This window comes from Podarcis gaigeae (assembly GCF_964106915.1).
Source record: "Podarcis gaigeae genome assembly, chromosome: Z".
In the NCBI taxonomy this organism is placed as follows: domain Eukaryota; kingdom Metazoa; phylum Chordata; class Lepidosauria; order Squamata; family Lacertidae; genus Podarcis; species Podarcis gaigeae.
The window spans coordinates 15,856,619-15,878,740 of NC_139691.1; the positions used below are offsets into that span (position 1 = coordinate 15,856,619).

A 22,122-nucleotide genomic window follows, 5' to 3' on the forward strand; every position below is an offset into this window, starting at 1 on the left:
GCTGACCCCTGAGCTAGTCCAACCCCCCGCAATGTAGGAATCACAGGTAACAAATCCAAGAACAACCCTAGGGCAGTTTGTTTGGAATTTCCTCTAAGGCTAAAATTATAAGCCAGTGGTTATACAGAATTAGACTAGAACCTGGGAAATATCATGGTTCAAATCCCCCCACTCAGCCATGACGCTCACTGGGTGTGACCTTGGACCAGTCACTGCCTCTCAGCATAACCTACCTCACAGAGTTGTTATGTGGATTAAATGAGGAAGGAGAGAACCAAGTACACCACCTTGAACTCCTTGGAGAAAAAGGTGGGCTATAATGCAATAAATCAACATGCAAATAAATGCATAGCTATGCTTAGACATTATTTATCATCAGGAAGCTTGTAACTATTTTAAGATGTAGGGTGGTATCCAACTAAATTGTACTTAGGCATCCTACTCAAATTAATGAACCTGAGTTCGTCACAGCCATCCATTTCAATGGATTTATTGTGAGTAGGACTATCATCAGATGGAACCTGTGAAAACTAAATAGCATACCATTGATTTCTGCTTTGCAAGGGTTAGACTAGATGAACCTTTAGGTCTCTTCTACAATGCTATGATTTACTTCATGCAACTCAGATTTCAGCAACACGAGTCTATGCAATTTCCTACCCCTGAGCTCAATGGGGTTTACATCCTTGTTCAGGATTGCACCCTGAGAGTGGGTACATGCTGTCAGCATGCTAATTTTAGCACGCCTGAAGAATAGTGAGCCTAGATTTATATGTACTCTGCAGAGATTACTCACCTGGAAAAAAATTTAGGTTAATTACAAGTTTGATTTTTTAGATTGGCCTAGGATTACATCCCTTCCAGGTTGCATGCTTTAAACTTGCTCATTTGTTGGGTTCCCAATTAATTTTAGTAAATAATAAAACAAATTAAGTGGTGGTGGAGGACTGCACAGAGAAAGAGTGCAGCAGAAGAATTCACGTCTCAGAACCTTTTCCCCCACACATTCCTGATGTCACACAACACGCACTGTTGTGATGGGCCAAAGAAAGTTTGTTGGAGCCCACATCACGGATTGTTTTTCAAGGTACACCCCAATCCCCAGTTCTTTAGAATTGTGGCCCTACAGTTTGGGCACCTATTTACAATGCTCTTGTATAGGATATGCCCCAATTTCAGAAGGCAATGCATAACGTCGGACCATTCAGGACACACAATTTAAGGAAGGACTTCGTTGCGCAGCATACAGTTACATTGCGACTCGCAAGTGCACTGTGTGATGACCACCAGATTGGACGGCTTTAAAAGAGGCTTCAACTAATCGACTATCGTTATTGTTTTTATATCCCAACTTCTTTCCTCCAAAGGCTTCAAGGTGATGTACATGGTTCTTCCACTCTCCCTGTTTCATCCTCACAACTATCATGGCTGAGTGGACTGCCAGGTCCTAGTTTGATACTCTAACCACTACACAACACACATGCAGGATGAGATAATCCATGGCTTCTAGCCAGGATGACTATATCCTTCCTCTTCACAGGTGGGGAGAGTGCTAATGTGCTGAACTCCTATTTTTGGGTTTCCCACAAGCATCTAGCTGGCCACTGTGAGAACAAGATGATGGGCTAGATGGGCCATTGGCCTGATCTAGCATGGCTCTTTGTAAATTATCCCTCCTCTGTCGAAGCAAGTATGCTTCTGAATACCAATGTTCAAACTCGTCCCAGGACGCTAATTCTATGAGCCCAACCATATACATGAGATTGGTATATATGCTCTATTTCCTAGACAATCGATGGGTCTCATTACTGCCATCTCCCTGAGCCCCACCAAACAGAGGCCTCCTTGGTGACAGCCTCAGCTGTAAGGCAAACTGAGCAGGCACCGAATGAGGTACCAAAAACTCTGCCCCCCTCCATGGTAGAAACATGTCACTTTGCAGGGATATTGGCAAGTCCCGGTCTGTTCTCTGGTCTGTGCATCTGTTTTGACAGCCACTGACAGCAGTCCTTCAAAGCTTGTCAATCCAGCTCTTTTCATGAGTGCTAAATCCATGTAAATCAGACATTTTTTTGTGAAAAAAAGAAGCAGCAAATTAGTCACACATAAATCCATGAAGTTATTTCATTTGTTTCTGCTCCTGTTCATTTATTCCAAGCTGCTGCGCTTTCCTGCGGTGAGGTTATTAGCTCTCTGCTAATGGCTGCCAGCCCTTGTTTAATTCTTCTTAATGAATGTATGAGTGAGCAGTGGAAGCTATTATGTGGAGCTTAATCAAGGGCAGGAATGAATTTCCTAAAAAAAAATAACAAAAAATGAAATGGGCTGCAGCTTGGAGATAAAACAAATACTAATTGCTTGGAAGGGGAAGGAATATTATTGATTGATTGATTGATTGATTGATTGATTGTTATTTATATACCACCTTCATCTTCCAGTGAGCTCAAGATGGTGCACATGTTTCTCCTCTTCCTCATTTTTCCTCACAACAACCCTGTGAGGTAGGTTAGGCTAGAAGATGGTGACTGGCCCAAGGTCACCCAGTGAGCTTTATGGCTGAGTGGGGATACAAACCCAGATCTCCCAGGTCATAGTCCAACACTCCAACCATTACGTCACACTGGCTCTACTGAAATTAAATGTGGCCACCCAAATCATAAGAACCTAAGAAGAGCGCTGCTAGATCATGCCAGTAGCCGATCTAGTCCAGCACCTTGTTCTCACAACATAATGCCTCTGGGAAACCCACAAGCAGGACCAAGACACAAGAGCATTCTCCTATCCTGCGGTTTTGGGATCTGGTATTCAAAAGTTTTTACTGCCTCCAACAACGGAGCTAAAACATATCCATATTCCTCCATCAATTTGTCTAATCTTCTTTTAAAGTCCTCCAAGGTAGTGACTGTTGCCACCTCCTGCAGGAGGAAGTTCCACAGTTTAACTATGTGCTGCACGAATAATGACTTTCTCTTGATTGTCTCCTGCCTAGCTTTGCAGAAACGCCCACTCAGTGCCACAATAGTGGCACATAGTTATAATTCCTGCATTGTGGCAGGTTAGACTAGATGAGCCTTGGGATCCCTTCCACCCAACATTCCTTTGATTCTATGATAGGTAGTAAGAAATAGATAGCAACACACGTTCCATATTGGCAGGTGTCCTCTTTTTTAAAAAAGAAAAGGAAAATCAATCAAGAGAAAAGAGAGCGTTTTGCCGCAGAGCTTTTGAGCACCTGCCCTATATTAAGATGCCGCCATCACACTGCCATCCTTACAGTGAACTGCAGGTCACATCTCAACAAACAGGCAGAGGAAAAAACACAAAGTGGAAATCAAAGACTCATCTGGTATAATAGAAATGTGGTGGAAAAACACAGGCTTTTCAGAGGCTTTTTTTTTTAAAAAAAAGCACAACTCTCCCACACACACACTCCACAGCCTGTCTAAGTCCATCTTTGAACTTTACCCAAGAAAAGACAATCCAACCATACAGATGAGTCAGGTAAAACAACTTTGGTCAATACCCTCGAGCCAAAGGGGTAACTTCAACACAGATCCTGTATGCATTACAATTTCCTTCATTTAAATAAAGCAGTGGGGAGGGGAGGTGTCGCAGGTATCCAGGTCAGTGCTAATACATATTTGTTCTACAGGTGGTGAAGGAACACAGACAGAATAAGAAGTGTGTGTGTTCCAAGAATAAGGAGCTTGTGTGCGAGAGAGTGTGTGTGTCCCTTAGGAATATGGGAAGCTGCATGAGTCAAATACATTGGTTCATCTAGCTCAGTACTGTTTACTCTGACTGGCAGCAGTTTTCAGTGAAATCAACTCCACCTCTACCTGGATATTCCATTAAGAACTGAACCTGGGAACTTCTGCATTACTGGCAGTGGCTCTCTATCATTTCAGATAGGTGTATTTCCTAAACCTACCTGGAAATGCTAACGACTGACCCCATTTCAAGGACCCCACTTCTCTCTCCCATCTTTTTCTCCTCCTCCTCCACCTCCCCCCAGCTCTTTCAGGCACTTTTTCTTTTAGAACACAGCTTTCAGCAACAGTTGAGTGGTGGTCATTAACAGGCACAGTGAACTAATCACATAATGCACTTTAAATGAAAAGACAGTTAAATGTGACTTAAGAAGCTGCAGCTGGGATAGCTCAGTCGGTAGAGCATGAAACTCTTAGTCTGAGGGTTATGAGTTCACACCCCATGTTGGGCAAAAGATTCCTGCACTACAGGGCGTTGGACTAGATGACCCTTGGGTCCCCTTCCAACTCTACAATTCTATGGTTCTATGATTCTGTAAGTATTGATAGGCTTGAAGGGTTTGGATTAAGGGTTACCATCATTTTTCTTTGTATAAGAAGAAGCACGAAGGCGGTTTCCCAGCCCGCTCACAAGTCCTTATAATATCACTGGAAACAGTCAGTCCTAGCAAGTATTAACCGCTTTCAATTTTAACCTGAGGATTGTAATTGTACAGTTTTAACTTTAACTTTATTTTAATTAATTTTGGGATGCATTTTAATCGATTGATTGCTTGTTTTTATGCATATTGTATTATTTATATGATGTTAGCCACTCTGAGCCCAGCTCCAGCCATGGAGGGTGGGGTACAAATAAAAATATTATTACTACTACTATTACTATTATTGTTGTTGTTGTTGTTGTTGTTGTTATCTCGTTCATACCTCCAGTAGTAAAAATGGAATATGATTTGTTTTAAGCACTTATCAGCAACTGGACAGTCTCAGTCTCAGAGGCACCACAATGAGGATTGGACAGAAGCTGTCTTGTACTGAATCAGACCATTAGTCCACCTAGGTCAGTATTGCCAACCCTGACTGGCAAAGGCTCTCCAGGGTTTCAGAACAGGACTGTATCCTAGGTCTACTTGGATATGCCATTGGGAATTGAACCTGGCACTTTCTGCATGCAAAGCTGATGCTCTACCACTGAGCTATGACCCTTCCCCCCACCAAAAAAAAAAAAAATAGTTGTCTTAGTTATGACTAAAGAGCTGAATTAAATGGACACATAGGAAGGTGCCTTCTACTGAGTCATTGGTTTATGTAGCCCAGTACTGTATTGTCCACACTAAGAGACAGTGACTGTGACCAAAGGTCACCCAGTGAACTTCGTGGCTCAGTGGGGACTAGTCCAACACTCTAACCACAACACCACCCTGACAGAACTGCACAGATCGCTTGCCAATGAATGTAAAATCGCTCCCAATTGCCTATAAATGCAAAGCACGCTGCAGGAATTTAAAGGGAAAAAATCAAGTCTGATGCCTGCCAAGATGATGAGCAAAAAATCAGGAAGTCAAGCTTGAGCCCAGATTAAAGAAGAAAGAGGGGGGTGTCACTGCAATATATTGGAATATACTCTGAGCAGCATTTCCACATGTTAGGTTCTGGACAAGGAAAGGCTGGGGAGGAGCAGAGTATTATGAGAATACTGGAATCAGAGACCTCTCCACAGCCTTATTACTGAGCGAGACAGTGCAGGAGAAACAGCTGGGGACAGGAGGGCTCTTCCACTCCAGCACCAAATACTGTACACACACAGCAGCAGGGATTGAGAGTGTGCCACTCTGCTAGACATACTCTCCCAGCCTCTCATCCACTTTCACATCTTGTTTGCCAAGCATGCATGTTTTCATACAAAAGCCAACACACCAGGGAAGAGCAGAAAATCCCAGATTCCCTGTTGTCTATTTGGATGATGAGTTGCTGCTATGGTCTTGTATAGTTAATGCTTGTTTCAATGAGGCTTAAGAAAAGCTTATTTCAATGAGGCTTGAGAGCCATGGTTAGAGTGCTGGACTAGAGAGACCAGGATTCAAGTCCCCACTTGGCCATGAAGCTCACTGGGTGTGACCCTGGGCCAGTCACTGCCTCTCTCAGCCTAACCTACCTCACAGGGTTGCTGTAGGGATTAAATGAGGAGTGTTAGAACCATGTACACCACGTTCAGCTCTGCGCAGAAAAAAATGGGATATAAATGCAGTAAATAAATTATAAATAATAAAAAAGAATCTCCAAGCTTGAAGGCAGGGAGGAAGGGGGAAGCTTCGGCCTAGGGGCCAAATGTGGCTTCCAGGTCTCTCTGCCTGACCCTCTAATCTCTCCCCAGGCCACACACTCTATTTTAAGGGCATCCCCTTCATTCTACTCAGTTCATATGGAGAAAAAGTGTGTGCCAGCGACCTCACATGAAACTCACACATGCCTCAGAAATTGCACAGACTCTACTTCTTATCAAGCCAATCAATGTAGCTCTTCCCAAAGGGCAGAAAACACTAAAGCCATTAACCTGTTTGAGACAGTTGCTGTGCAGATCCTCAGCTCAGCTGCACTTAACTGGTGTTAAACCAAGCCCAACCAAAAACGCCATTGTGGACACAGCAATAGCAAAATGCTCTTCTGGCTGATCCCCTGGTCTCCCAAAAGTAAAGTTCCCATCACAAGTCCTTCTGCTTTCTTTTTAACCACAAGAAGCTGCTCTTACCCAGAATATGCCATGCCTACAAGTCACTCACAGGCTAGGATAGTGACTCATGGGTACGGCTAAGATGATTCAGAACCAGCAAGAAGGCCTCAAAAGATGCATCATGCCAGCATCTGGATGTCATCAAAGGTCTGTCAACCTAACTAAAATAAGGTCAGGTTCCAATTTTGGAAGTACTGAGCTACGTAGCTGAAGCCCATCAACACTTGTCTCTCTTAAGTTGTTATTTTGAAAAGAAGCAGAAGTGAAGGTACGTATAGCATTAGAAGAACACTGCTGGATCAGGCCAATGGCCCATCTAGCCCAGCATCCTGTCCTCACACTGGCCACCAGAAGGGAAGTCCACAAGAAGGATCTAAATGCAAATGCGGACTCAAATACCTCTGCCAAGGGGCATAAATTTGGCCCCAATGACATTACACTGACCACACAGGAACTTTCAAACTTTGCTCTAACACTTTACAATGAGTAAACAATCCCCTGTGTTGCAAAATATGAGTCATTAATATCAAAAGCAACATGATGGCCAGAAACAATTACAATGTGAAAAACTTTATGGAATAATTCAAAACATCAAAACTAACAAACTGAAGTCTCTGAAAGTCCTTAAATGTATCACGGTGCCAGACTTTACCCAGCGGAGAACAAGCTCTGAAGCTTTGTATAATCAGCAAATGTCCAATTCTGATGTCCAACTCTGAACTCTGCTGAACAGTGTTTCCGGATAACAACTACTGTTTCATTTAATTCTTCATCAGCCAATTAGTTCAACACTCATAAGTAGAAAGATTTGTAATTTCTTCATTAACTGAAAATAAAATATTCAAACAATGACCTGCACATGCATAACAACAACTTCAATCAGTGTAGAAATTATAAACTGTAACATAAAAAGGTTACATGCCCAATCTTTTTTCGAATAGATATAATATACATGAGAATGAAAAATACTTTGGAACAGTGCTCATGCAATTATGCAGTCACTGTTACTGACAACATTTTTTGAAAAATATATATAGCCAACCCCAGGTGACAGTAATAACAAGGAGACCGAGTTTAAAGACACAGTACAAAGTAACAGCAAAGATGCAGATAATCAAATAAAACAACTGAGGTATAATTCATAGTTAAGTCCCTCTGAGTGAATAGTTTTAAACATGAAAATAAAACTGGCTTCTTGCTGTCACTCATAATCTTTTCTAATACCAATTGTCTTCTGATTCACCCATAAAACTGTAAATAATAAATCCGTGTCTGAATGATTGTGAGAAACAAAATGTTCTACCAGAGGTGCCTCCTTACTGACATTACGTATGCGTGAGCAATGTTCCCCAATCCGAACTCCAACTGCTTGAGTGGCAGAGCCTATATACAATAGGACATTGAGTAAGGTAGACCACGTCTCTGGTCTGACATGTACTAAATTGACGAATAACAAATCTGAAATTGGTTTTCTCATCATAAATTTCTTTAGTCTGTAAAGAAAATGGGCAAGATGAACATCTGCCACATTTAGGGTGACCAGTGGGCCCAGAAGTGCTAATGGTACGAGTTATAATTCTTTTGGAATTCATATCCGTTTGTACTAACATATCTTTAACTGATTTGGTCCGTCTCAGGCCGATCAAAGGAAATTCATTACAACCTGGTACATTCCAGAGTACATGCCAATGTTTGCATATAATTCTAATAATTCTGTCTGCATGAGTAGTGTATTCTAATAGTGTACCCTAACAGATGATCTCCGTAGACAACTGGATCGAGGCGGGTCAGGACTGCTGATCCTTTTAGATTTGTCAGCAGCCTTTGACATGGTCGATCATGATCTTCTGGACCACCGCCTCGCAGACGTGGGGATACAGGGCATAGCCCGTAACTGGCTGTGCTCTTTTATCTCTAGTCAGGGACAAAGGGTGGCACTAGGGAGGGAAATGTTGTTGCGCCATTCCTTGGTGTGTGGAATGCCACAGGGTGCATTCCTCTCCCCGATGCTTTTTAACATCTTTATGCGCCCCCTTGCCCAGATTATCCGGAGATTTGGGCTGGGCTGTCACCAGTATGCTGATGACACTCAGCTCTATCTGCTGATGGATGGCCACACTGACTCGGCCCCAAACACACTGACCAGATACTTGGAAGCTGTGGCTGGATGGTTTCATGGGAGCCGATTGAAACTAAATCCTTCGAAGACAGAAGTCCTATGGCTGGGTCGGGATGGCATGGGGATGAGGGACCAACTCCCTTCTCTTGCGGGGGCCCAATTAGTGCCATTGCCTTCCATTAAGAGTTTGGGTGGGATCCTTGACGCCTCCCTTTCCATGGAGGCGCAAGTTACAGCAACAGCCAAGGCGACATCAAGCAGTTGGTCCCTTGCCTTTCCGGCCCCGACCTGGCCACAGTGATCCATGCAACGGTAATCTCCAGGCTTGACTACTGTAATTCGCTCTACGCGGGGCTGCCCTTGAAGCTGACCCAGAAACTCCAGAGGGTGCAGAATGCTGCGAGGCTCCTCACGGGGTCTCTGCCATGGGAAAATATTCACCCAGTGCTTTTCAAACTGCACTGGCTCCCGGTAGAGTACAGGGTCAGATTTAAGGTGCTGCTTTTGACCTTTAAAGGCCTTCACGGCCTAGGACCCTCGTACCTATGGGACCGCCTCTCCTGGTATGCCCCATGGAGAGCCTCAAGGTCCATAAATAGCAACACCCTAGTGGTCCTGGGCCCTAAGGAAGTTAGATTGGCTTCAACCAGAGCCCGGGCCTTTTCAACTCTGGCTCCGGCCTGGTGGAACGCTCTGCCTCATGAGACCAGGGCCCTGATTTCTTTCCACAGGGCCTGTAAGACAGAGTTGTTCCGCCTGGCCTTTGGCTTGGAGCCAATTTGATTCCCTCCCTCTCTTTCTTTTTTCCTTTCCTTCTCCTCCTGCGATGAGACTACATTTATTTTAATATTTTAATGTTGTATTTTAATTTTGTTTTTAAGTTGTAATCATTCTACTTGTTTTTATTATTTATTGTAAGCCTTTCTGAGCCTGGCCTTGGCTGGGGAGGGCGGGGTATAAATAAAAATTATTATTATTATTATTATTAATGAGCCTATAATGCGATTTTGAGACTGTGAGGTGGTTGAGGGACTGAGAAGCAACGTCCAGTCCTTCGTAAGAGATTTATATTTGGACCTGTTGACAATGGTGGGAGGATATCCTCTGGAATGAAGAAAGTGAGCTAGAATATCTGCACTGTTATGGAAATCATGGTCAAAAGAGGTATTTCTTTTAAGGCGTAAAAATTTTCCATAAAGAAAGTTGTTCCTCAATCGTCTGGGGTGAAAAGAATAGTGTAATAGAGAATTAAAATCAGTGGGTTTTTTATGAGGTTTAACAGCAAGGAAGCCATTATGTTTTATAACCTCAACATCCAAAAAAATACAAGAAACACAGCTATGATGACCCGAAAAAGATAAAGATGGATGTAAGGAGTTAAGCCATGTGGAAAACTGTAAAAACTCTTGTTCAGAGTTCAGATTTGGACATCAGAATTGGACATTTGCTGATTATACAAAGCTTCACAGCTTGTTCTCCGCCAGGTAAAGTCTGGCACCGTGATTCATTTAAGGACTTTCAGAGACTTCAGTTTGTTAGTTTTGATGTTTTGAATTATTCCATAAAGTTTTTCACATTGTAATTGTTTCTGGCCATCATGTTGCTTTTGATATTGCTAACACTTTACAAAGCAGAACTAGGCTTACTTACTTACTGTCACTATTTGCTGCAATAAGTACCGGTAATGGGTGTTGTGTTTTTTAAGGAAAGGAACAAGTTTAAAGTCTCAAATGTCTCACCCAAGATGAAAGCATGTTTTCTTGCTCTATACAGCTTTCCAGAGGCTGCACACAGGGCAATCCTTTATCCCCGTCTTTAGGTTCTAAACGCCACTAAACAGTACCTGCCTGACACCTCATCAGCAGGTTTGCCAGTTGAACCTCAGTATGCCTGGACTTCTACAGCGAGAGGCATTAAAAATGCTGAGAGTCAGCAGCAGCTGCTAGAAATATACTTATTCTAATCAGACCTGTGATGCAGCTTGTAAGATTATAGGAACATATGGAGAACCCTGACGGATCAGGTCTGTGGCCCACCTAGTCCAGCATCCTGTTCTCAGTGTTGAACCAGATGCTTGTGGTAAGAGTGCAAGCAAGAATCAAGCACAGAAGCAGCACTCTCCCCTCCTGCGGCTTCCAGCAGCTCGTAATCAGAACCATTATTTCTGAACCTTTTCCAACTCTACCATACCCTCTCTGACACGATATATAATAACATAGGAAGCACTGAAGCCGACATAGAAGGGGAGGAGGAAGATAGAGGAGGAGCATGAAAGCCTGGTACTCAATCCTGGTTTCATAAACTATGGTTTATGAAGGTTGGAAAGGTTTTCTGAACCAGGTCAATGACTGACTCTCAGGTTTGATCAAACCACTGCTTGCCATTGCCGACAAAACTAAAAACGATGGTTTGTAAATGTTCTCAAATCTGAATTGTGCACCAGCTTCTTCTCCCTCACTCACTATTCCCTTTAGAGAATGCTCTCCTTCTCCCAACACAGGAGCTTGATCTCAGGTGTGGGGTACATTTGCCTCTCCAGATATTGCTGAACTACAACTCCCATCATCCACAGACATGTTCAGCAACATCTGTATGGCCGAAGTTTCCCCATACCTAATTCATCTCCACTAATATACCAGAACTTTTAAAAGCAATCAAGAGTAAGTTTGAACAAAAGAACCAGTCCTCTTAAGTCAATCTAAGGAAAACTGGGTGCTATTGTAAAGGGGGGGAGAGATGCAGGTGGTTATTCTTTTCTTTCAAGCTTTTAAACAGTGCTAATTAAGCAAGTTAAAACAGCTCCTAATTAGCTAGTGTAAAGAGATGTAGTCATCATTAAGACCACATTTCAGAAACAGCCAGAGAAGGGGCGAGCTTAAGAGCTTCTAACACAGAGCTTTAGGTTTCAACAATTTAAATCACACTCATAAGCTGTGATTCTCAGAAAATGAGGTTTTCAACTGAGAAGTAGAGTTTGCATTTGATATCCCGCTTTATCACTACCCGAAGGAGCCTCAAAGCGGCCAACATTCTCCTTTCCCTTCCTCCCCCACAACAAACACTCTGTGAGGTGAGTGGGGCTGAGAGACTTCAGGGAAGTGTAACTAGCCTAAGGTCACCCAGCAGCTGCATGTGGAGGAGCGGGGACGCGAACCCGGTTCACCAGATTACGAGTCTACCGCTCTTAACCACTGGCTCTCAGGCAGGATAATATTGCAGAACCTTCTCCATTTTTAAAACACACACACACACAAACACACACACACATATATACACAAATACACAACATTTCTAGCCTTTTAAAAGCAGACCAAGATCATTTCTGACAAGCGTAAAAAGGATGACTAAGCTTTATTTATAGGGCAGCCTAAATAACATGGATCTTCTAAGGAGTGGGGGAGAGAAACATTAGGTAAAAGTGTTTGCGCTGAAATCTAGTTTTTCAGATTGTTTTGAGGTTTGTTATTTCTAAATAGAGAAATATGTACTATAATGGATGAACCAGGAGAAAATTGACTGCCAGCAAATGGTAAGCTGGCAAAGTTCAAGGAGGTAGTGTCAAGAGAGATATCTGTCATTGGGAAGGCATTTCAAAAATTGAGAGCGAGCTTAAAACCCCATCATGAATGTCAGTGGTAATCTTTATTCTCTTTCTGATGTCAAATGAAAACTGTCTTTCATTTTAATTTGCCCAGGGCATTTCCAGACATGCATTTATCATGGGATGGATGTTCCTCATACATGAAAATGTTTTGCGGTGCCCACCTGTCTTCACTGGCATCAAAATACCAGCCTATACATTTTTCTCATTGACTTCATACAGTGCAAAAACTTTAACTTGGAACTGTGTCAGAAATATAGTGCATGGATAATGTAATGTTTCTGAAAGCCAGTTGCTAGAAACTGCAGGAAGAGAGAGTGTTCTTGTATTCAGGTCCTGATCTATGGTTTTCCACAGAGGAATCTGGTCAGCCCCTGTGAGAAAAGAATGCTGGACTAGATGGACCACTTGCCTGCAATGTTCCAGCAATGTTCTTCTAAGGTCCAAAGTGGTATGGTATCATCATTATTTTCAATTGTTTTACTTCCTTATTTTCTTTACATTTATTATTCCTTGTAACTGTGGTTGAAGATGAATAAATGTTGATTAGATGTTGTTATTTCTTAACTTTATTTCATTTTCATCACTAAGAATTTGGATTGGGGACCAATGGCAACTTTAAAAGCTCACCAAGGGGTCTATGAGTTCAAAAGTTTGGAAAACCATAAAAACATAAGACAAGACTGCTAGATCAGACCAGTGGCTCATGTAGTCCAGAATCCTGTTCTCACAGTGGGCAACCAACTGCCTCCTACAGAGGTAAGCAGAACATGATGGCAAAGCAACTCTTGCCTTCTGTGGTTCCCAGCAACTGGGGAAATGAGTTCCACAGTAACTCTGTGCTGCACAGTGAAAGCCTTTCTTTGATCTGTCCTGAATCTTCCAACATTCAGCTTCATTGGATGCCAATGAGTTCTAGCATTATGAGACAGGAATAAAAACGTTACTCCATGCCATGTATAATTTTATAAACATTATCTACTATGTTGCTCTTACTCATTTTTTCTATAAACTACAATGCTCCAGATGCTGCAAACTTTCCTCATAGCAGTCACTCCAGTCCTGAAGTAAAGGATCCAGGGTTTTTAAACGAACAGCAGGCAAGTATAGCCTTAAAACAAACAAAAAAAGGTGGGGGGACAACTGCACATGCCTGTCCTGTGTCAACTCTTTAATGAGGAGCAAATGAAATCAGGAACGCAACATGCTGCCCGTTGCTGGCTCATTAAACACATCACGCTGTCAACACAGATGGTTTTGGGGGACGCGTGCAGTTTATCGTAAAGAGAAATTCTCCCGGCAGAAACTTGAACCACTTCCAAACTGAAGCTATCCTCCTACCCTCCTGGCACATGAATTCCAAATCCTTCAAAGAGGAAAGGAGGAACAATGATTGGTCCAAGAGATAATGAAGGCTGGGACTCACACAGGAGCACCAGCAACTTCACTGCTGTACCCACTTGTTCCCTTCACCAGATTTAACCATTGTTAAAAAAAACCTTGAAACAAAACCCACAATCAAATTAATGAGTAGAAGTTAAAGAGATAAGTGTTCACTGTTAACTCTTAAGGGTATAAGAATAGCCTTCCTGCTGGATCAAGCAGAGACATCACCTTGTCAATAAAGGTCCATATGGTTTTCCCAGTAGTGATGTATGGAAGTGAGAGCTGGACCATAAAGAAGGCTGATCGCCGAAGAATTTATCCTTTTGAATTATGGTGCTGGAGGAGACTCTTGAGAGTCCCATGGACTGCAAGAAGATCAAACATATCCATTCTGGAGGAAATCAGCCCTGAGTGCTCACTGGAAGGACAGATCCTGAAGCTGAGGCTCCAATACTTTGGCCACCTCATGAGAAGAGAAGACTCCCTGGAAAAGACCCTGATGTTGGGAAAGATGGAGGGCACAAGAAGAAGGGGACGACAGAGGACGAGATGGTTGGACAGTGTTCTCGAAGCTACGAACATGAGTCTGACCAAACTGTGGGAGGCAGTGGAAGACAGGAGTGCCTGGTGTGCTCTGGTCCATGGGGTCACGAAGAGTCGGACACGACTAAACGACTAAACAACAAAGTCTGGCATCCTGTTCTCACAGTGACCAATGAGATGCCCCAATGGGGAACCCTCAACCAAGACCTGAGCACATGGGCAATGTCCCCTCTTGAAGTTTCCAGCAACTAATATTCAGAAGCATTACTGCCTCCGACCATGGAGTCTGATTGCTGCCATTATGGCCGGTAGCCATCAACAGCCCTCTCCTCAATGAATCTGTCTAATCCTCTTTTAAAGCTATCCAAGTTGGTGGCTATCACTGCCTCCTGTGCGAGTGAGTTCCACGGTTTAACTACTGTGTGGAGTACATTATTTTCTGTCCTGAAACTTCAAACATTCAGCTTTATTTGATGCGCACAAGTTCTAGTGTTTTGAGAGAGGGAGAAAAGTTTTTCTCTATCCACTCTCTTCATGCCAGGGATAATTTTAAAAACCTAGATCAGGTTGCCTCTTAGTCAAATTTTCTCTAAACAAAAAAGCCCCCAACACTGAAACCTTTCCTCATAGGAGAGTCGCTCCTTCCCTTGTTCATTTTGGACCATTCATGCAGGGCGCTGGCTAGGCTTATGGGGCCTTTACTGTTGCTTGTTTGAAGGCAGAGTCTGACCTACATCCTGCCTAACACTCCCCTATGCATGTGTGGGGTGGGGACAAGTTTAATAGCATCAAATATATATATATAAGCTCCTAGTTACCATCCACAGAGGAATCCCTGAAAACCTTCTAGGAACCCCTCAGTTTCTGGAACACATTTTCAAAACCAAAAGCAGAAGGGTTTGGAAGTATAGGCACTTTCCCTCTCTCATTTGGGGAAGGGGCCATAGTTCATTGGTACAGCATCTGTCCTGCATGCAGAAGGCCCCAGGTCCAAGCCTTAGCAGTACATCTAGGTAGAGTTGGTAGAGATTCCCTACCTGAGATCCTGGAGTCATTGTAGACAGTACCGAACTGGATGGTTTGGCTCAGCATAAAGCAGTTTTCTATATTCCTTTATAAAAATTGAGACAGCTCTTTCCAGCAACAGCCATGACAATCTTCCACAGGAGGGAAAGGCACAGCAATACTGGGATAGCATAATCCCAACTCTTTAGCACTTTCATGTTTTATGTTGTGGCCAAAACACACACATGCACACCTCCATCCAGAAAAGAGAGAGATGCATTGTCACAGTCCAAGGATACATTGCAGCCAAGTAAAGACAATCAAGGAGGGAGCAGAATGGTGAAATGGGCCTGAATCGTTCAATCATAGAATTGTAGAGTAGGGCCTGGAGAGATATCCCAGGGCTGGATAGAGAGGTCTGGAGAGATGGATTCAGCCCAGGGGCCTGAGCTTCCCTCACCTATAAACTGTACCACCTATTGTGACAGTTTATTCAGGCAATGCTTCCCACTTGCATCCAGCACAGCCTCCTCCTGCCACCCTGTGGACATCTCACAACAGATTCCTGTAAAAAAGACGTGTGTCTTTCTTTGTGTGCATTATCACCACCACCAGAACACCTTGGTTCAAACATCTTAGCGCATATCATACCCATTCTTCAACACACTGCTTGGTAAAAGGTGTCTCCAGATGTTTTGCTACTCAATCAAAATCTGTGGTCATGACCAACTCATTCACCTTCAATTCATCTGGAGAAGCCAGAGGAATGTAAGAAGAGCCCTGCTGGATCAGACCAGTGACCCATCTAGTCCAGCATCCTGTTCTCACAATGGCCACCAAGATGCCCCAATGGGAAATCCTCAAGCAGGATCTGAGCACAAGATAAACACTCCCCATGCATGTGATTGTTGTTGGAAAAGTGGAATACAAATATAAAATCAAAATCTATCAAATTCTCAGCAACTGGCATTCAGAGTCATACAGCTTCTGACAGTGGGCCTGGAACATAAGAAGAGCCTAGCTGACAGATCTGATCAATGACCCAGGATCCTGTTCTCATAGTGGCTAACCAGATGCTCCAATGGGAGGCTCACAAGCAAGACATGAGCACAATAGGATTCCCTGCCCCATGGCTTTCAGCAACTGATACTCAGAAGAATGCCTAGTGGCCATAAAAGTATTTAAAGCACTCTTATGTCTCCTAGTAATGGTTAAGACACCAGCCCACTTTGCGTCTACACTGGAAGTTTACATGGTATTCCTGGGCTCTTTACCGACAAAATCCACAATCAAACTGTATCATCAGATTCACGTGTAGTTTCTGCATATAATACAGAGGCTGGGAGTGTCCCTTGCCTGAAACCCCGCAGAGCCACTGCCAGGCAGTGTAGACAATACTGAGCTAGATGGGACCATGATCTGACTCTAAACAAGACAGCTTCCAATGTTTTTATATCCCTAGAGCATCTCTTAATACTGTCATGGTCCAGATACGACCACATCTAAGCAATTCAAAGCTCAGCAGATTCTAGAAAGGAGTTGCAGGCAACATCTCTCATGGGTATAAAGTATGATTCTGCAGATCATTTTCACACCAGGCCATCTCCCATTTATTCTTAACATTACAATCTTGTATTCTGATTTAATATTTTTTATACAAGAGATACAGAGACTTGGATAGTGGCAGCTTTAGGCACACCAGTTCTCTCCCTCTCTGTGTGCGTGTTACTGATGAACTCTGGATTCCTCCACTTTGTAACACATATTACAAGTCTCTTAGGACCATGAGTTCATTCCTTTCAGCCCAGATATCCATGGATTCCACAAGCGATGGAGCCGGAACCTTGAACTCCACCTTCAGTTACAACAAACAGATGAGCTCAGCTTCCTGAAAAGCAGCACATACAAAAAAGGAGATTTGTTCCTCTCCCCATATTGTGCTGACGAGAAACTTTCACCTGGGCTCAGCCTACTTAAGGTCTGGTCAGATAAATGACTTTTTTTATTTAAACAATTGGGAATGCATAATTTTGTAGGCTCCCTCTGGTGGAGGGGACCCAGCATTTGGATTGCAGATTTATTTTTATTTTTATTTTTTATACCCTCCTTTTTTCTCCAAGGTGATATACATGGGTCTCCCTCCTGCTCATTTCATCTGCACGAAACAACCTGTGAGGTAGGTTATAGGCTGAGAGAGAGAAAGGGACAGTGATTGGCCCAAGGTCACACCCAGTGAGCTTCATGGCTGAATGGGGAGCTCCCACAGGTCAATGTCCAAAACTCTAACTGATACATCACAGTGGATCTCTGAATTTGATTTGCCTCTCCATCATTTTGTATGTGCAACTGTCAGGACTATCTACTGGTCAGTATGAAAGAAGTCCTGCTACCTCCACATCATGTCCAAGTAACTGTACTTCATCACCACAACCACCTGTATAAAGTATCAGTATTGTAAAATGAGCCCTACTGGATCAGACGGGCATGGAGGTTCTGCTACCATAACAGATCTCCTTAAGGGGAAACTGGCTGCTGGATCAGGCCAAGAGGGGCCCATCCTGTTCTCACGGGGGCCAACCAGATGCCGCAATGAAAAACCCACATGCCAGAAATGAGCAGAGCAGCAGCTCTCTCCACTTGCAATTCCCAACAACTGGTATTCAGAGGCATACTGCCTCCAATAGTGTAGGCAGAACATACCCATCATCACTAGTTGCCATTGATCCTTCCTGGAATACAACCAGACCTCCATTGCCAATCTTCTTTTGCAATGTGAAGCCACAGGGGAGAATAAGGTAAGCTTTAGAGTGTAGTTTGTGTGTTATTTAATATTTACAAAAATAATTACATGCCAACTCTTCCCAAAACATCAGGGCACTGTACAGCAACTCAAAAACTTATAAATGCAATGTAAAACTATCATTAAAATGACTGGCTACTCAAGAGGTTTTTTGTTAACTGCACTGGCGGATAAGCATCTACAGAAGTCTTCAAAAGACACCTGAAAGTCAACAGCAAGGGTTCCTGTTGAATCTCTGCCAAAAGAGTGTTCCACAGCATGGGGGTTTTGATATTCAATGCCCATTAGCACTTCTTTGGTTGACTTAAGTAAGCAGGCTAGGTTATAAGGCCTCAGGTAGTCCTTAAAGTAAAGCATGTTGTTCATGCAAGGACAGCACAAAGGCTCAGCCAGGGCCCCAAATGAACTGAGAGTGCATCCTAAAACATCACTCAGAATTCCCTGCTGCAGTCAGAGATTCCACAGGAGACATACAGAAAATCATCAGATCAACATGGAAAGGGTCCCCTGGTGAGAAGTCTGAAAACCACTAGATATTTTCTTTCTTTCTTTTATTTGGTAGTCATCAACATGGTGCCTGCAGACTCCACTGTGCCTATTGGTTCCTCCTATGGTGCTCAGAGCTCCTGCCAACCTAGCAGTTCAAAAGCCTGTCAAGTGCAAGTAGATAAATAGGTACTGCTCCGGCGGGAAAGCAAACAGTGTTTCCATGTGCTGCTCTGGTTCGCCAGAAGCGGCTTAGTCATGCTTGCCACATGACCCAGAAGCTGTACGCCAGCTCCCTCGGCCAATAAAGCGAGATGAGCACCGCAACCCCCGAGTTGGTCACAACTGGACCTAATGGTCAGAGGTCCCTTTACCTTTACCTTTATGGTGCTCAGAAAAGATATTGGGAAATAACCCATTTTGTGTTATGCCAAACACTCCATGGCCATCATTTTGTGAATGACACCCACGGCATTCTCTCTAAATTCCAACCTCTCACAAAAAAGTGACCTCTTATTTTACGTATTGCTACCTACCATTATTATATGAAAATGAATCCCACAACCTAGTGGGTGCGAATACAGCTACAATTTATAAGGTGTCACATGACACAGAAGCCTTCAACCTGAAAACACAGGACTTGGTTTCATCAGAATCTCCACCAGAATCAGAACCCCCAAATGCCTCAATTGCTCAAATGTCGAATGTGGTATGTAGTATTAATAAAGCAGACCCATTTGTACAAACCTCCAGTTCTCTTAATTCCATGTGTCATACACTTCCACAAATTAATATTTTTGCTACATTTGCAAACAGATTAAAACACTGAATGCAAATTACGCGATTATTTTTTGCATGGAAAAAGGAGTTAAAATTAAGACACAGATGGAAGCCCTTACCGTGAACCAGAAAGACGTTGCAGTGGGCAGACCCATGCCTGGATGCTTCCTTCCTCCCTGGGCCTTTGATAAAGTGAAGTGTGGGCAGACTCGGCCTCCGCTGGTCCCCAAGAACTTTTCCAGGCTGCTGACCCATAAAGTATTGAAAGGTGGGTGGTCCCGACCTGAGAAGACACCAACCTTCCAGATTGGCAGAGATACCTTCACAAGGAAGTGTGTTCCTTGGGGGTAGCGTGGGACGGGGACCAGATCACTCAAGGCATGCGGTTCAAGTCAAGAGGCAGAGCACATTTTTCCAGACACTGCTTGTTTCTCGGAACACTATATTAGAAGTTCCACTTGGCAGCCGCAAAAGCCACTAATTTATTTATTTTTTTAAGTTTTCTAAGTGAAGAGGGGAAGAAGAAGTCTTGTCCCCGATCTTCCACTGGGTGAGCTGATACTAGATCTCACCCAGGGCAGGGAGAGGTCATTTTGCTGCAGATCAGTATCAAAATTCTTCTTTTCTTTTCTTTTCTTTTGCATAGCAATTAGTTCTCACCGGCCAAAAAAACAGGCAGCATTTGGCTTTCAAGTATTATTCAAGTCTGAAAGAAAGGTGTCTGTGTGATAAGGTCATTTATTCTTCCCCTGATCACAAAAAAGGCATAAAGCAGTTAACAATTTCTGAGGCTCTGTAGTTGGGTTCCACGGAAAGTGGAATATTTCAGTGGACTTCATGGTCTGTGCCAGACTCTACCTGTCCCATAGCAAAAGTCACAAGTCACCCAGTGGCACTTCTCTAATGTCCCAGTGAAAGTGAAATGCGTAATTGTGCAGGAGGGGGTCATTTTGAAGAAGCAAATATTAAAGTCATCAGCAAAAAGGGAGATTAAGATGCTCCTGACCTGATCACATAAATATACGAATGTCACCTGACACAGGAGTCACAACTCCAGGATGGAGGGAGGTGGTAGGTCAAATCTGCACCGCAGGAGGAGGGTTTTCACATATAAGCATGACCAAGCCAGCTTCATCCCAGTTCGGCTGCTTCGCAAAGGTTTCTCGGGATATTCCTTGGGAAGGCAGATGCTTCGGATCAACTCCAGCAAAAAAAACAAAAACAAAAAACTGACCAAAGACTGAAAGGACACCCAGAATGCCCGAAAAGAGATCAAATTGAGGATTAGTGGGGTTTGCACAGTCAACTCTGAAGCAGTAGAGCACCCCACATCCCCACCCAGCATCCAAAATCTACCGAAAAGTTGAGACCACCTGAAGCTGAATACCAGGAGAAAGTCAGGGAGTTAGAGAGTGTTTGTTTGCAATCATAGTCTACATAGAAAGGGAAAGGGACTGAGGGGAAGAGGAAACACAGATGGAATGAAAAATGTGTGGAATGGAGAACGAGGGCTTGTCAGCAAAGAGGGAATCTCCCCTCTCACCCCCCAAGTGGAAGAGGAGAGGCAGGAAAACAAAATTTTGAGGAATACAGAGTCCGTATGAAGAAGGAAGGAGGAGAATGAAAATTCCTATTACTTTTGGGGGGCGGGGCGGGGGCGGTGTTAATTAAAGCTTCTTTCAGTTAAATGGAAATCAAAGTCCTGAAAGGGAAGGAGGGGTAAAAGTTAAAATGAATAACAATGGGGAAGTGGGGGAAAGTCACAGATTCTGAATTAAAAAAAAAAAAATGTGAGGGAGAAAATTATCCAAAAGGTGTGTAAGAGAGATTGAGGAGAACACATAGTGCAACTCCCTGCAGAAAATGTGAGGAAGAGGGGGAAATGGGGAAAGAGAAGGAGAGCAGCACACAAGACTCCAAATATCCAAAAAATAATTATGAAAACAGCGGGGAAGGGTGGAAATATATCCCAAAGCCTTAAAGGTAGAAAAGAGATATTGACGGGACGGGACACACACACAATCGAGAGAGAAAATTGGGAACGGGGAAAGAGAAGGGGATCACAAATGAGGGAGAGAAGGAAAGGTCTCAATTTGGGGAAGGAGAAGAGGGTCTCAAATGAGGGGGCAAGCGTGGGGGAGTCTCAGATTCGACCGAGAGAAAAGGGGTCTCCAATGGGGAGGGGAGAGAAGGGAAGGTCTCGAACTGAGGGGGAGAAAGGGGGTCTCAGCTTGCGTTAAGTGAACGAAGGGGAGGAATTGAGCGGGGTGGAAGGGGAGGTGGCTCAGAGCAGGCCCGAAGCGACGTTGACGGGGCGCAGCGCGGCTTCCCACCGCTTCTCCTCGCCTGGGCAGCCCCACTACCCCCGCTTTCCCCCCGCTCTCCCTGCTTCTCCACACACGCGCGCCCACACACCACGCCCTCCCGGCCCTCCAGCCCCGGAGGCTGGGGGTTGCTTCGTCCTGGGGCTGCTGGGTCCAGTCAGTCAGTGTCAGCCAGCCAGCACTTGGGCGGCGGCGGCGGCGGCCACCCGGTAGCGGCCATGATGGGAAGGGAACCGGTCTGCAGAGGAGGCTCATTGTTGCCGCCTTCTCAGCAGCGGCGCGAGGGGAGGAGCTCGCAGGGACAGCGGCCCGACCAGGGAGAAGGGAAGGGGAGGCTGGGGAGGGTGCAGGGGGGCCTCTTACTCAAGAGGGCGAGGGAGAGAGATCTCAGGGTTTCCTTTAAAAAAAAAAAAGCAAGTCTCTAGCATTTGTAGAAGCTGAGCTATGAGGCAAAAGATGTAGATGTCATTTTTACTCAGAGTAGACCTATTGAAAGGTATGTTTGCAGCCAGGTAAGTCCTACTTAGAGCAGGTTGATTCAAGTGGGTCTGGTTAATGACGCCCATGCCATTAACTAACA

At 44.0% G+C, this 22,122-nt stretch overlaps 1 protein-coding gene across 1 annotated transcript in view; it reads right to left on the reverse strand.

Moving 5' to 3' along the window:
- Positions 1 to 21,863, reverse strand: part of ABL1 (ABL proto-oncogene 1, non-receptor tyrosine kinase) — a gene marked incomplete at its 3' end in the record, with an annotated part of 115,198 nt that extends 93,335 nt beyond the window's left edge. Inside the window, exon 1 of the mRNA XM_083721357.1 lies at positions 19,338 to 21,863. Coding sequence (XP_083577483.1) covers positions 19,338 to 19,473 — 136 coding nt within the window. The 5' untranslated portion in view covers positions 19,474 to 21,863. The remainder of the gene's footprint in view (positions 1 to 19,337) is intronic.
- Between the last annotated feature and the right edge of the window lie 259 nt (positions 21,864 to 22,122).